At 54.2% G+C, this 13,998-nt stretch overlaps 1 protein-coding gene across 3 annotated transcripts in view; it reads left to right on the top strand.

Annotated features, from left to right (window-relative positions):
* The first annotated feature begins 7 nt into the window (after positions 1-7).
* PVRL1 (poliovirus receptor-related 1 (herpesvirus entry mediator C)) overlaps positions 8-13,998 on the top strand; it is a 96,894-nt gene continuing 82,903 nt past the window's right edge. For all 3 annotated transcript variants that reach the window (XM_011964956.1, XM_011964955.1, XM_011964957.1), the window contains exon 1: positions 8-131. In XM_011964956.1, coding sequence (XP_011820346.1) covers positions 53-131 — 79 coding nt within the window. In that variant the 5' untranslated portion in view covers positions 8-52. The remainder of the gene's footprint in view (positions 132-13,998) is intronic.

The raw sequence follows: 13,998 nt of genomic DNA, 5'->3' as shown, positions 1-13,998 counted from the left end.
AGCGCGAGGAGCGCTGCCCTCGCCGTCCCTCCCGCCGGACCCCCGGCCCCCGATGGCTCGGATGGGGCTTGCGGGCGCCGCTGGACGCTGGTGGGGACTCGCTCTCGGCTTGACCGCATTCTTCCTCCCAGGTAAGCGCGCTCACCTCTGCTGTCCCCACCCCCATCCAGTGCCTCCCCGGGGCTGGGAGCCGGATGGCGGGCACGACTGGATTGTGGGGAGTGAAAGGAGCCAAAAAAGTTGGGTCACGGCTTGGGTAAAGGGGGTGGGAGGTGGCACGGCGGAGAAAGAGGTTGAGAAGCCGAATAGCCTGCCCTGCAGGGAAGCAGTCGGATGCACGTCTCTATGTACCATGAAAGCACTTTCTCCGCTCAGTTCTTTACAAAAATAATAATATGTAATAGCGTTCTATTTATTTAATAACCAGCTCTCTGCTCGGAAAGCAGTTTGGAAACACTGCGTGTTACATAAATGCAAAATAATCACCGTAATCACCGTCTCGGGGTGGGAGACAACAGCCCCAGGGAGAGGGCGTCAGTCTCGGAGCTGATGGGTTGCGGATTTGGAGTATGGCGGGGGCGGGGGGGCTTCGTTTCTTTCGGCGGCCCCTTTGCCAGACGGCTCAGGACGCTGGGGCCCCCTTCCGCCCCACACCGCCCCACAGCGGGCGCGGAGAGCCGGCTGCTGCAGCAGAGGCAGCTCCTCGCTCACCTGCGGTTCCTTTCCTGGAGGGTGAGGCCGGGGCAGCCTGGGATTGCAACCTCCGGGCCTGGCGCGGGACCGGGCTCCCCCTTGGAACTCTGCTCCCAGCTCTGGGGGCTCTCCCTGGAGGAGACGCCGCGGGCTTCGTGCCAACCAGGTAGCTGCATGACCCACTTTCCCGAGGGTGCCCCGCGTGTCCTTCCTCGAGGTGCGGGCTGCCGGCAGCCGAGGGGTTAACCTCGTGCCCGACCCCGGGGTGGCCCTGGTGGCCCATTCTGACGGGTGGGGTGGGCTCGGAGGCTGGGACCGGCCCAGGCATATTGTGCTGGGGAATGAACTGGAAAATGCGTTTAGGAGGCAAATCCGACCGAGTCCCCTCGCCTGGATTTAACCCTTTGTGTCCCTGGAGAAGCTGCCGAGCTCGCTGGCTGGCTGGTCACCAAGCGCGGGTCAAGGGGTGTGGGGAGTTCCTCCAGCTCCCTGGGTAGAAACCAGAGACGACCTGCAGCTCTAGCAAGATGGGATTTTGAGGAGCGGGGAGGATCTTGACTGGAGCACGTGGTCCCCGCCTTGGGGTGGCAGATTAGGGGGTCAGTGTACAGACACTCTCTCCTCGTGGGGCAGGAATATTAGATCCCGAGTTCCTACAATGTGCGATGCCGCAGAATGGCCAGGCAGTTTGTTATCGAGAGACCAGTCTGGCTGCCTAGTTCCGGGGCTAGGGTGCACTCCTGGAAGGCAGAAGCCTGGCCTCATTCCCTTCTATGCCTCTTCTGCTGCCAGCCAGCTCACTAGGAGGCCCCCGCCAATCTCCCTGAGTGGTGGATGTCTGGGAAGCAGTTTGTGAAAGCGGGTACTGGGGTGCCTCCACCCCTGAAGCCTGGGGTGCTGCCCTGCTGGATTTTGGGGGGGTAGGGAAAATCCAGGGCTCACAGGTGTCACTGCTCACCCTGCCCCCAGAGGGTGGTCTTGGTGAGAGCCAGAGGTCTTCTCACACTGGATGGCCTAGGAAGCCAGCCTGAGATACAGAAGTTCCGGCTCTAGGACTTGCCTGGCCACTGGGATTTGAGCTTCCAGGAACCCTTCAATTACATATGTCCTTATCCAGAACCCAGAGAAAGGAGAGCTTCCCAGAGCTCTGGTTGGTCCAGCACACTAGGGGTTAATGTAATCCTGGGATGGACAAAGGGTGGTGGGATGGGTTGGGAGAAGGGGAAGGAACCCACCCCATTCTCCCCTCCTTTTGTTATTCTCTTTCCCCAGCTTTGTGATCCCTTCATGGTTAATTCCTTCATTGGGGACTAGAGGTCTGCTGTGCTCCACCCACTCAGGAAGTGGGAGCAGGGAGGTGAACTCACCTGGCTCAAGGTGGATACAACCCCTGCCAAAAATCCACATGAAAGGGTGGGATGCAGAGAAAGGAACCAGGGTTGAGAGAGGTACTTAATAAATGCTCTTCCATCGACTATAATTGACTGATGGATAGCATCCATGCACCCAAGTTCCCAAACCGCCCAGCTCCTCTGCCCAGTGCCTGGGCTCCTGGGGCCTTCTCTGCTTGCTTGCTCTAGGGTCCATGAGTGCAGAGAGGCAGGTGGATACGGTTGTGCCCAGTCTGACACTTGGATGGAGGCTGGTTGGCCCAGAAGTTGCAAGTCCACATCCTACTTTGCATCACCTGCCAGCTTCCTCCCCATTGCCCGCTATAGCATCTCTCTAGGGACTTGCCAGTCTGATGCTCTTTTCAGGGTTTTCCTGGGCTGTGACAGGGAACCTGGGTCTAGGGGTTTGAGGAGAGGAAGAGGGAGGGGCCTGGAGTGTGTGCGATTGCCCCCAACTTCAAAACACTCCCAATCTGGCTATTGAAGTGTAAACACAGAAGTATGTTTTCAACAACACAGACTTCACTAAGCAGTGTGGTAAAGCCCCACAGGCCTCTGTTTCCTGAGATGACAATCCACGGTTTCTTCCTGTTAACTTAGAGGAGAGGGTCAGTGGGGCAGGTGGGTTACATCCCAAAAAGAGATGGGGGAGCCCGAGGAGGAGGCAGAGAACCTGCCTGAGAAGCAGGTGCGTTGAGCTGGTGTCCCACCTACACCACACCCTCCCTAATTGGCTTCCCTACACCTTTTGTCTGGAAAGAGAACACACACCCCAGGTGTCATGCACACCCTCGGAAGACCTGTCGGGTCACAGCACACCCCTCTCTGCAGCTTGTGCAGAGCTTGCTGCCATGTGGTCTTTGAAATTCCAAGTGTCGGGGCTATTGGGTTATTTTCCTTCCTCTCTCTCTATTTCTCACATACAGTGGTGTGCTTCAGCTTGCTGGGCAAGGCATTATGGCAAGACCAGTTCTGCTGGCCTGGGGTTTGCAGCATGTATAAGTGGGAATCTCCTTACCCACTTATAAGGCAGCACTGTGGAGTGCCTTGGAATTGGATTCTAGGACTCCGTAGTCAAGACTGGAGGGGAAGAGGAGATACTGCAGAACTTGGGCCCAGTTGCCCTGGCTGAGTGACCCAGAAGGCATCTCTTTAACCTGAACTTGTGAGCATATGGGGCAGGTAGCCCTCGTTGCCTGAGGCTGGCTGAGGTTAAGAGTGTTATCAGTTCCCTTCTCAGCCACTCACATTTGTACAATGAATCCACCTTGGCTACTGCTTGACCACCAGACTCTGTTGTATGTTGCCAGGATGGTTGAGCTGGCCAGAACCCTAGACAACCCAGGATGTCTGAGCAAGTGAGCCCGGCTTGGGCGGGGGGCAGAGGGTCAGTTCCAGTTGCTGTGTCTATGATACTGCCATTGTTTAGCAGCTGACTAATGTTCATTGTTCAGCACAAACAGAAAACACCCAAGGGAGGTGTGAATGTATCTTCGATTTTTCCGATTGTATCTTTTCCTGGCTAACCTGGTGAATTGAATGCCTCCTACCTCAAAGAGGGACAGATAGAGAGGTGTCAGCATATTCACCTGTTTTGCTGATTTAAAAAAAAAAACAACTTTAAACATTAGCCAGTGTGCCAGGCTAGAATGGTCATGAGCCAGTTGTGGAACTTAAGCTGTGACATTTCTGACAGTCTGCATAGGGTCTCACCTTTAGTATAGAGTGTACGTGCACACACGTATCCAGGGCTTTGTGTGTTTGTGTTGGTGATCTGCCATTCACTGTGCATGTGCGCATCTGTGGGGACTAGGAGTAGGAGATGTATGTACTTGTGTCTGTGGGTCGCTATGGGACTAGGGCCATAAATATATAACATCGAATGTATATTCACATGTAACTGACTGCTTAGAACTTTCTGACTAGGACTTTGTGAGTGGTCCGGACTTGAGAATGCGTCTCTTATGTGTCAGGGTGTCAGTGAGGGTGACTTTGGGAGGGCACCCAAGATTTGCCCTTGGTTCGCTCTTCTAGGACACACTACCGGCCCCTTTGGCAGGTGGAAAGCCTCTATGCCGCTTCCTTTTTGTGTTCTGCCCTTGGCTTTAGACTGGGCCTCTGCCTCCTCACAGGGAGATGCTGAAGACCTTGACCACACCGGGAGAGAGATTCCTCTCTTGTCAGCCTTCTGTTGTTTCCCTGGCAGGCAGAGCAGCACTGGAACCTGGCATTACCTGGGGCCTGGCCTGCCCAACGAGTTCTCATGATCCATGAACGGCTGGGAGGGGCAAAGGGAGACAGTTTTTCAGCTCCTAATTTGGCATCTTTGCTTCCTACATGGGTACTTAAGAAAAAGAATCATGGTGTGTGTGGGGAGGGGAGGTAGCATACTCTGGGCATTGAAAAAGGGTGTGAGCATGAGCTTTGGTCCTCCATGAGGGCCCTGCAGAGCTGTGTGTGCCCAAGTGGGCAACATACATGTGCCTGGAAGCATCTTGGGTTCGTGAAGCAGAAAGCAGGAGCCCCCTTATTGGAAAAAGAAGTGGGAATAAGGGACAAGGAGTGGGGAAGAGGGTGATCCTGGGAACCCAGCACCCTGTGCCCAAGCCCGACTGGAAAATGTTTCCCCATGATGCCCACCCCTGTCCATAGAGACCAGGTCTGCAGAGCCAGCAGCAGATGTGCTGGCTGGGGCAGGAGGTAACTTAAGATCTGAGCAGGGATCACCTTGCAGAGGGAATGCCCTGAGCTGGAGATAACACCCTTTAGTCCAGTTAACCCTTTAAGCTCTGGATTCTCTCATGCTGTTGGGGGCTAGGAGATGCGGAAAGGGAAGAGATACGAGAAAACATACGGAACATAATATCTGTACCCCAGCCCATTCCACAAGGAGAGATGAACTCTGTGTAACAGGAGAGACCCGAGACGGACACAAAGAAAGACTTTCTGACAGCAGATTGTAGAATCTTCAGGGCAATAGATTATCCCAGGTTTGCCCTGGGTGGGGGACGGGGAGGCAATAAGTATGTATTCTCAGGGGGTGGGGGACTCGTGGGAGGTCTGCCTTTCACAGCCTCCCAGGAGAGAGCAGAGCAGCAGTGGTCCCTGGTGCAGGGAGAGCAGCAGGCAGCTCAGTTCCTCTCCCTACAACCTGGTGATCACCCTGTCTTGGCAACCCAGCATAATGAGATAGCAAAGTGGTGCCCACTGGCCTGGGTTGGAATCCCAGCTCTACCAATTACTAGTTGAGTGACCTTGGTCAAGTCACTTTATAGGCCTGTGTTCCCACCTTTTTTTTTTTTTTTTTTTTTAGACAGAGTCTCCCTCTGTCCCCCAGGCTGGAGTGCAGTGGTGAGATCTCGGCTCACTGCAACCTCCACCTCCTGGATTCAAGAGATTCTTCTGCCTCATCCTCCCGAGTAGCTGGGACTACAGGCGTGCGCCACCACACCCGGCTAATTTTTTTGTATTTTTAGTAGAAACAGGGTTTCACCGTGTTAGCCAGGATGGTCTCAATCTCCTGATCTTATGATCCGCCCACCTCGGCCTCCCAAAGTTTTCCTATCTTTAAAATAGGTTTTTGTTAATACAGATTCCCAAAGAGGTTTGTGAAGATGAGATTGAGAATGTTGTATGAAAAGTGCTTAGCACATTGCCAGGCATGTGGGCACACGCAGTGAAGTGAACTTCTATCCCCTATGCCTTCCCTCTCAATGGTCCTGGCCCCTCTGAATCTGCTACTCATGTTCCCTTGAGAGAGAGCCACTCAGCTGCTGCACACTGCTGACCTCACTTCCCGTGTCCCCAGCCAGGTGCTACTTGGGAAGCGAGTCCCTGCCCCCACTCGGGAGCCTGGCTGTCTGTGGGTACCTGCACAGGTCCAGCTGAGGTGATTGAGGGCTACGTAGGCAGCAGGTGCTGTGCGGCCTTTGTTCTGCCACATGTCACTGAGGGCTCTCCCGGCACCTGCCTCGCTCCCTGGCTGTGGCCCAGCTGGGGCACCATTGCCTATCTGGAGGCCAGCCACGGCCGTAGAGAGGAACTGGGACTCAGCCCCTGCCTTCCTTCACTTCCACTTTTGAGGGGAAGTTGGGCAACAGCACCCTCCCTCCAGGACTCCATTTGCCCCATGAGATGGTATCAGCCAGATGGGTAGAGAATCCCTGCTGGGGTCACCTCCTTCTCACTGACAGAAAGTCCTTTCAGCCTGCTGTTACAGACTGATTCCTTTTGCGAACTGTCATAATACTGTCTGTGGCACTCTATAGCCACAGTTTCATCTGAGCCTCTCAGGAGCCCCATGTGAATGGCATTAGTGTTGTATTAGTTCCATTTTAGAGACAAGGAAAGTGAGACCTAGGTTTAGTAACTTGCTGACCATCTTATGCTGTTGTGGCCAGATTAGACACTGGGTCTTCTGACTGCAAATCCAGTAAACCAGAAGGATGAAAAGATCGGGGATGGACAGACGGAAGAGGATGAACCGGGCCAGTAGGATGTTCGAAAATGTCCATGGGATGGTCCTCTACTTTACCAGCCATGACCAGCTCACACTCCCCCAACAGCAGGGCAGAGCCTGGCAGCTCCCTGGGGAAGTGAGGAATAAGTTGAGGATATAGGTTGGAGGGTGGCCCAGCCGGAGCTGACCACAGAGCCCAGGTTGGTGTAGAATAGAGGATGCCTAACAGTGAAACATTCCTGGGGGTGGGGGAAGCAATGTCCTGGAGCATCTCTCTCTGGGTATCTGGGCTGAGACATGGGCAGGGCCCCTGAGGTGTGAGCATAGAGCCCCAGGGCACAGGCAGGCACAGTGCCAGGGTGTGGGCCTGGCTCGGAGCAGAGAGCAGGTGTGGACTAGACAGCGTTGTGGACTAGACAGAGCAGCAGAGAGGCACGGGGGCTGGCGCTCTCCTGGACAATCCCCCACCCACTCTGGTCAGCACAAACCCCAATTTCATTCTCAGTTTATGAGGAGTCTCATTACCAAGCCATAGACAATAAAACCCGCTAGGCCACTCTGGCCCGGATCTCATTAGAGGACATTAGTTCCACTGGCTGGTGGCTCCACTGGGACACAGCTGTGGGAGTTGGGACACAGCTGCGGGCATGGCCCAGGCAGCAAAACAGGCCAGTGGCCATGGGCACCAGAATGTCCCATTGGGAGTCTGAGTTCAAGCTATGGGCTTAAATGGAGTCCCTCCCCACAAAGTCCTGGAACGCTTGCTTCTCAAAGCTAGAAACGCGTGTCCTGCCTGCCCACTTGGATGCTCAGTTCTGCCCCCTGCCTGAAGAGGAGAAGGACACGGCTCCCTTCAGGGCTAAGGAGCTGGCCTTTTCTGGGAGGAGCTGGGTGGAAGCTCAGCAAATCATCATTCCATGGAGGAGGGCCCTTGGGGACAGGGGACAGCACAGCCTCCCACACTGAGTACATCTGGATGTGCTCTGAGATATACGCCCTGGCACCAGAGATGGACTCTGGAGTCCTCGCAACAGTCTTGGCCTGAATCTTGGCCTTTCTGTCTGAAAAGTGAATGTAGGGAGTTGGGGACCCTAGAGAGGAAGCATTTCCCCTCACCTATAGATGGAGTTTCATCCATGGCTAAAAGAGCCAGCCACTTCGGAGAGTCAGCAGGTAGCCTTGGCAGGGGCTTCCTAGTCCCACCCCTCCCTGGCTTGAGTATCTTATGCTCAGTCATTGTGCTAGGGCCTTGGATTCTATCTTGTGGTTCTTCCCACCAAAGACAGGAGGATTTGTTTCTTAGCAGATTCTGATGCCTGCTGGCCGGCAGCCTCCTCTCTGCCTGTACCTTCCCCTGTGCATTGCATTCCTCCCGTGCAAGCCCACATACCTGCTGGTCATCAGAACCACCATGGCTGGAAGGATGTGGCCATGAAAAACAAGACAGGAGCCAAGGCAAGCGTGTCCCTTCTCGATGCCTCAGGCTTGTGAAGGAAAATGAGCACCACGCCCAAATAACTGGCTTTTAGCACACACAGGCTTACTCGGGGTGCTCCCATGGTGGGGGGTCACACGGGTCAGCCCACGCTTTCGCAGGTGCCCGCCAAATGAGTCAGTGGAGATGGGAGCGCCAATCTGCTAGGGCAGATGTGAGTCTGCCCTGCTGTGGAAGAAGGGGCTGTGTGGGCTCGTGGAGCGCCCCTGTGAGGCAGCCCCTGCCGGCAGCTGGTCTGGGGTACATGCCCCGGGTGGGACTGGGGAGGCAGCTGCTGTGACTGTTCTCTGTGCCCCAGGCACCCTCTCCCTCTGTCCCAGTGTCTTGTGGACAAATGCTGTCAGCTGCTAGGACAAGGGCCGTGGAGGAGGTGCCTCTGGTCCTAGCCAGCTCTGCCACCACATCACGTGGGTCCCACTGCGGAGGAGGACGGTGGCACGTCCTCAGTCTGCTGCTCCAGTCTGCCCACACTGTTCCTTGGGTGAATCCACCTAAAGCACACCTGAGGGGCACAGCGCCTCCCTAACTGGTCCCCCACTGCCCTCCCTGCACACCATGCTTTTCATGCCCAGCATTTTCCCGCCTCAGTGCCTTTGCACATGCTGTTCCCCACATTCCCCCTTATTTCCCATAAATACGAAATCTAAATACTGAGGTCAAGAGCCACTTCTATCATGAAGCTTTCATGACCCTGCCCCCCAAGCTAAGGATAACTTCTGTCATCTCAAATCCCCCAGTGCCTCATCCATGCCACCCCTGCCACCAATTACTCTCCATCCTGCTATCCAGTCACTTGGGCCTGGGATTTATCTTCATCACAAGACTGAGAGCTCCATTGCTGATGAGGCTTGGTTTCTCCAGGGCCTGGCATAGGGGACCAGTAGTCCATTCTGGGTGGATAGACAGTTGCTTCTTTGAACCATTGATGAGGATAATAATAACACACTTATATTGAGAATTCCTGGATGCCAGGCACTGTTGTAAACATCTTACATATAATTACTTATTTAATCTTCATAACAGCTCATATGGAAGGTACTTCTGTTTTCCCCAGTTTTATATGTGGAAAAATGAGGCCCAGATAGAGCTTAGGTAACTTGTCCAGGGTCACGCAGCTAGTAAGTGGCAGAGTCAGGATTCTGATTCCAGAAATCAGGCCCCATGTCCGTGATTATACCATGTGGCTAAGCTGCCTCTCTTCCTGGGGGGTGGCAGACAGGTGATGGAGGAAGACAGTTTCCTAAGCCTTGAGTCCTCACAAGACCTTGCTTCCAGAATCTCTTCCCACCCCCACATAGCACCTTCTTATTCACGTTCCTGTCCTTCCATGGTGCAGCGAGAACCTGGTGTTGTAGTTGTACATGCCTAATGCATTTGGGGAGTTATTAGTGCTGAATCTTCAGAGAGTCTTGGCACGGGTTGAACATCCCTAATCCAAAATCCAAAACTTTTGGAGCGCCAACGTGACGCCACAAGTGGAAAATTCCACACTTATCCTCCTGAAGGGGCGCAATCCAAAGGCAGTCAAAACATTATTTAATGCACAAAAGTATTAAAGCCACTGTATAAAATTACCTTCAGGCTATGTGTATAAGGTGTATATGAAATAGAAATGAAATTTCGTGTTTAGACTTGGGTCCCATCCCCAAGATAACATTTTACATATACAAATATTATAAAATCTGAACAAATTTGAAGTCTGAAACACTTTGGGTCTCAAGCATTAGGGATAAGGGATATTCAACCTGTATTACTGGTATATCCTGCCACAGATACTGTTGTGTCTTCGGAGTATTCATGTGGCTGTGCCAGAGTGGAATGTCTTGATGTTATCACTGTTGCATCTCCTGAGTCTTTGGGCATCACTGATACCATTTGGGCACCCCCACACACACCATGTCTCATGGTGAGACCAGAGGCAGGTATAGTAGCTCCTCTGAGATAATCCGCCTGGTCCCCCAGTGGGTGTTCCCAGGCCAGCCCTAGATCCTGGGTGGATCCAGGGCTCAGCAAGCTGATCCTATGCCAGAGCCTGTCCTAAACTTCTGGAAGGTTTCAGGCCCTCTTGCCCTCACCCAGAGATCCCAAAAGATGGCAAGGGAGGGGCCCCTACCAGGGAGTGTGGATGGGGAAAAGGATTTAGGGTGTTCACCTGTGCCGCCTGCTTTGATCTCCTGGGATAAAAGGGTTGGTGCTTCCTCTGCCTCAGGCAGGATCAGGACAGCAAGCTGGAGAGAGAGGCATTGATCCTAGGTCCAGGCGTCCTCAGCTTCACAGGCAAGGGCAGAGGACTATCCCAGGGAAGAAGATCACGGGGGCAGAAAAATCAAAGCCCTTCCTCAGGGTTGTGGCTGAGGACTAGAAGTTGACTCCAGATAGTCCCTGTGCAGATTGTCCTCTCGAGGGTCACCCAGGGCGATGCTCCTCCCAGCACACGCTGACCCTGCAGGTCACCATGCAGGCTCAGGCCTCACAGACTCCCTTGCTTAATTAGGAAGGTAATTCGGCTGCAAAACAGTCATCTGATCTGTGCCGACGCCAAAGCGAAATTCCTCCTAGACCCTCCGCTGTTCTAGATTATCCATGCTCCGTTAGCTTGAATTACCACGCGGCCTCTGTGGCCCAGACACAAGCCAGAGCTATGTGATCAGCTCCTGGGGCTGAATCTGCCCTGCACCTAGGAAGTGCTTGGAAGCAACAGGAGTTAGGAGGGCGTAGGACCTGCCTGACTCCCATCCAAGCCCGAGCATTGCCCAGCCAGCACGAGGGGACCAGCATTGCCCAGAGGCCCCTGCCCCGGGGCCTGCAGGTGCCTGCCAGGCCCCTGAGCTTAGCTACTTTTATGTCCCTCTCCTCTGCCTGCTGGGACCGGGCCCCTTTGAGGGTTTTGGATCAGTGGGAGAGGCTTTCTGCAGCAACTCCTAGGCATAAATTGGAGCAGAGGCAGGGACAGGCATCTCCCTGAGTGTAAATAACAGCCACACTGCACTGTATTATTTTATCATGATTGCCCACCTCCCCGGCCCCCGAACTGTCCTGATCTCTTTGGCCTAGATTGCTGCATCTCTCAGAATGATGGAGGGGTGCCTCTCCCTTCCCGGGCAGGGTGGCCAGCCCTGCTATTGAGGCACCCTCCTACCCAGCAACTCCCCAGATTTATTCCATGTCTTTATGGTGCCTGGAGAGTCATCAGTGTCCTGGGCCGGCAGAGCACTCTGATGATCTCCACTGGCATGATGGATGGGCCTTTGGGGGAACGTATGTGACAGCCCCCTGCTCCCGGCCTGCCTCTGCCCTGACCACAGCTCCGTTCCCCACCCTCCCAGAGGTCAGATGATGGGCCTCGTGGCCAATCCTGAAGGGGTGGTAATAATGGAAGAGGGAGACAGCGTCAGTCCTCGGCGCCCACCTCTCAGTACTGCTGCAGGGTCTTTCTGGCCTCCTCCCCAAGCTCTGCTCACAAACACCCTTCCCAGGAAATATCCCCATTACCCTCTCTCATCTCCCATCACTCTGTTACTGCTAGCCCCTCGGCACTTGTGTACACAGTTTGCGCTGTAATGATAATCTGTGCTGGTTTATGTGTTTCTTTACAAGTGATTTTATGTCCTCTGTGTGTGTATGAGGAAGGTTTATGGTGTGTGTGCGTGTATGAGGTCACGTGCTGTGTGCATGTGTGTGCATGCGTGCGCGTGTGCACGCGCCTGCTTCTGATTATACTGTGATCGCCATCTTCTCCCACACACAGGTGGGGGGCTCTCACTCCACTTCTGGGGTTGGGGGCACACCCTGGCTACTAAGGGTGGGCAGAGCAGGAGGGGGAGCCAATCAAAGATGATGACTGTCCGGGCAGGGTCTGCGCTGCCCCCCAGCTGCCAGTTAGAAAACCGGCGAAGGTCAGTCTTAGATCATTGTTTTGTCTACAGGGTCACAAACAACTGGTTTGACTATTTTCCCCAAGAAATTGACTGAACCCAGTGGTTATTTTGGAGTCAAATGATCTCAGCCTGTTATGACTTACCTGTGTCAGTGGGTATATCTGTGTCTTCTCTAAACAAGTTCCCTTAGCTATACAATGGGATGAGATGATAAGGGGCTGGAAGGAGTGAATAACACATGTGGTGTGCTTAGCACAAGCAATAATTTGCTTGATCCAGAGAAAGTCTTCGCACTACTTGGCTGTTGTGAGCTACTACTCAGAGGGACTCCCAGTCTGGAGAAGGAGGGTTCATTCCCTGGGGCTGGGGAAGCCAGGCCTAGGAGCCATCCTGGCTGTGTGTGCCCCAGAACGCTGTGGGGAGCCCCTCTGCTGGGCTCTTGTGACTTCTCCAGGGTGGTCAATGTGAGCAGGTATGTCTTAGTCTCAGGCCCCTGGGCTACTGGAGATCCGCCCCCATCCCCAGATGATCCTAGGCAGGTGGCTCCTGTGCTCCCTTCTGAAAGGGAAGCAAGGGTTTCACTCAAGGTGCAGAATTCTGGTTGCCCCAAGTGCCCAGTGCCAGTCCCTGTATGAATCCCACCACCCAGGATGTGTTGTGGGAGAGGCAGACAGGTTCATCCCGGCATTCACTCAATACGTGCCAGGCACAGAGGTGGGAGCTGTAGACAGCAACAAACATAATATCCAGTCCAGCACTGCATGGCATCCATGCTGTGACCTCTGACTTCACACACAGCAGGTGCCCCCTGAGGGTGTCATCTCTTTCAGGCAGGAATGCAAGTTGGGTTGAGGCCTGGGTGGATGGTGGAGAGATGGAGCTGGGGTCTTGTGGGTCACGCCAGCATAAGCCCCTCACTCTTCTTAAGCCAACCTGCTTGGACATGAAGGGACAGTGACACTAGGCAGGGGCCTGCATTCTCCTTCATTCTGCAAAGATGTGTTAAACACCTGAGCCCACCAGGCACAGTGACTCACTCCTATAGTCCTAGCACTTTGGGAGGCCGAGGCAGGTAGATAACCTGAGGTCAGCAGTTCGTGACCAGCCTGGCCAATATGGTAAAACCCTGTCTCTACTGAAAATACAAAAATTAGCTAGGTGTGGTTGTGGGTGCCTGTAATCCCAGCTCCTCAGGAGGCTGAGGCAGGAGAATCACTTGAACCCAGGAGGCGGAGGTTGCACTGAGTCGAGATCACGCCATTGCACCCCAGCCTGGGCAACAAGAGTGAAACTCTGTCTCAATAAAAATAAAAATAAAAAAATAACCTGAGCCCACTTGTTCTTCTCCCAGACCCAGGTCTGGAAAGAGCCTCCCAACTGGGCCTGCAGCTGAAGGTACCTCCCTGCCCTGCAGGGGAAGGTGGAGAGGATGTCAGAGAATCCTGGAGCCTCAGCGTTGGAAGGGAAATCAAATGCTCTAGCACCCCATTCACTTCCTAAAACCCCTAACCACATTCTGGCCTGTTGGTCATCCTCCAGCTGCAGCTGAATCCCTCCACTGACAGGGTACTTACCACCCTCCATGGAAGCCAGGACAGCTCTGACTGCCCCCAGCTCCCCCTTCCCCCTGCAGCTCCCTCCCATTAGTGTTGGAATCGCATGGAGCACATGTGATCCTGCAGGCATTTACAGACAGCCCCGGCCCCCATCTCTCCTCTCCTGAGTCTCACACACCTCACCATCTCAGGTGCTCCCCTCGGATCCCCAGTAACAGCTCCAGATGTGGGCTGCCCCGCCCAGGGATGTCAGCCTAGGATTCCCAGCCGCCACAGCTGTCCCAGATCTAGGAGGAGGCAGTGTGGGTGGGCCCTCCAAGCTTCCCTACCTCCCTCTATCCCTTTCCCAACCCCCACCCCTTCCCACCCCTGTTTTCCTTTGGATTAATGATAAATTTCAGCAAAAGATCCGCTTATCTCCAGTAGGAATTAAGGAATTAAGTTGGCGATGGGGAGAGAGAGGACAGGGAGAGGGAGCATATGCAGAGGGTCAGGGTATAGAGGGACCGTGGGCAGGGCAGGACAG

This window comes from Mandrillus leucophaeus, unplaced genomic scaffold (assembly GCF_000951045.1).
Source record: "Mandrillus leucophaeus isolate KB7577 unplaced genomic scaffold, Mleu.le_1.0 Scaffold71, whole genome shotgun sequence".
NCBI classification, from domain to species: Eukaryota; Metazoa; Chordata; class Mammalia; order Primates; family Cercopithecidae; genus Mandrillus; species Mandrillus leucophaeus.
This window is presented reverse-complemented; position numbering and strand designations above follow the sequence as displayed.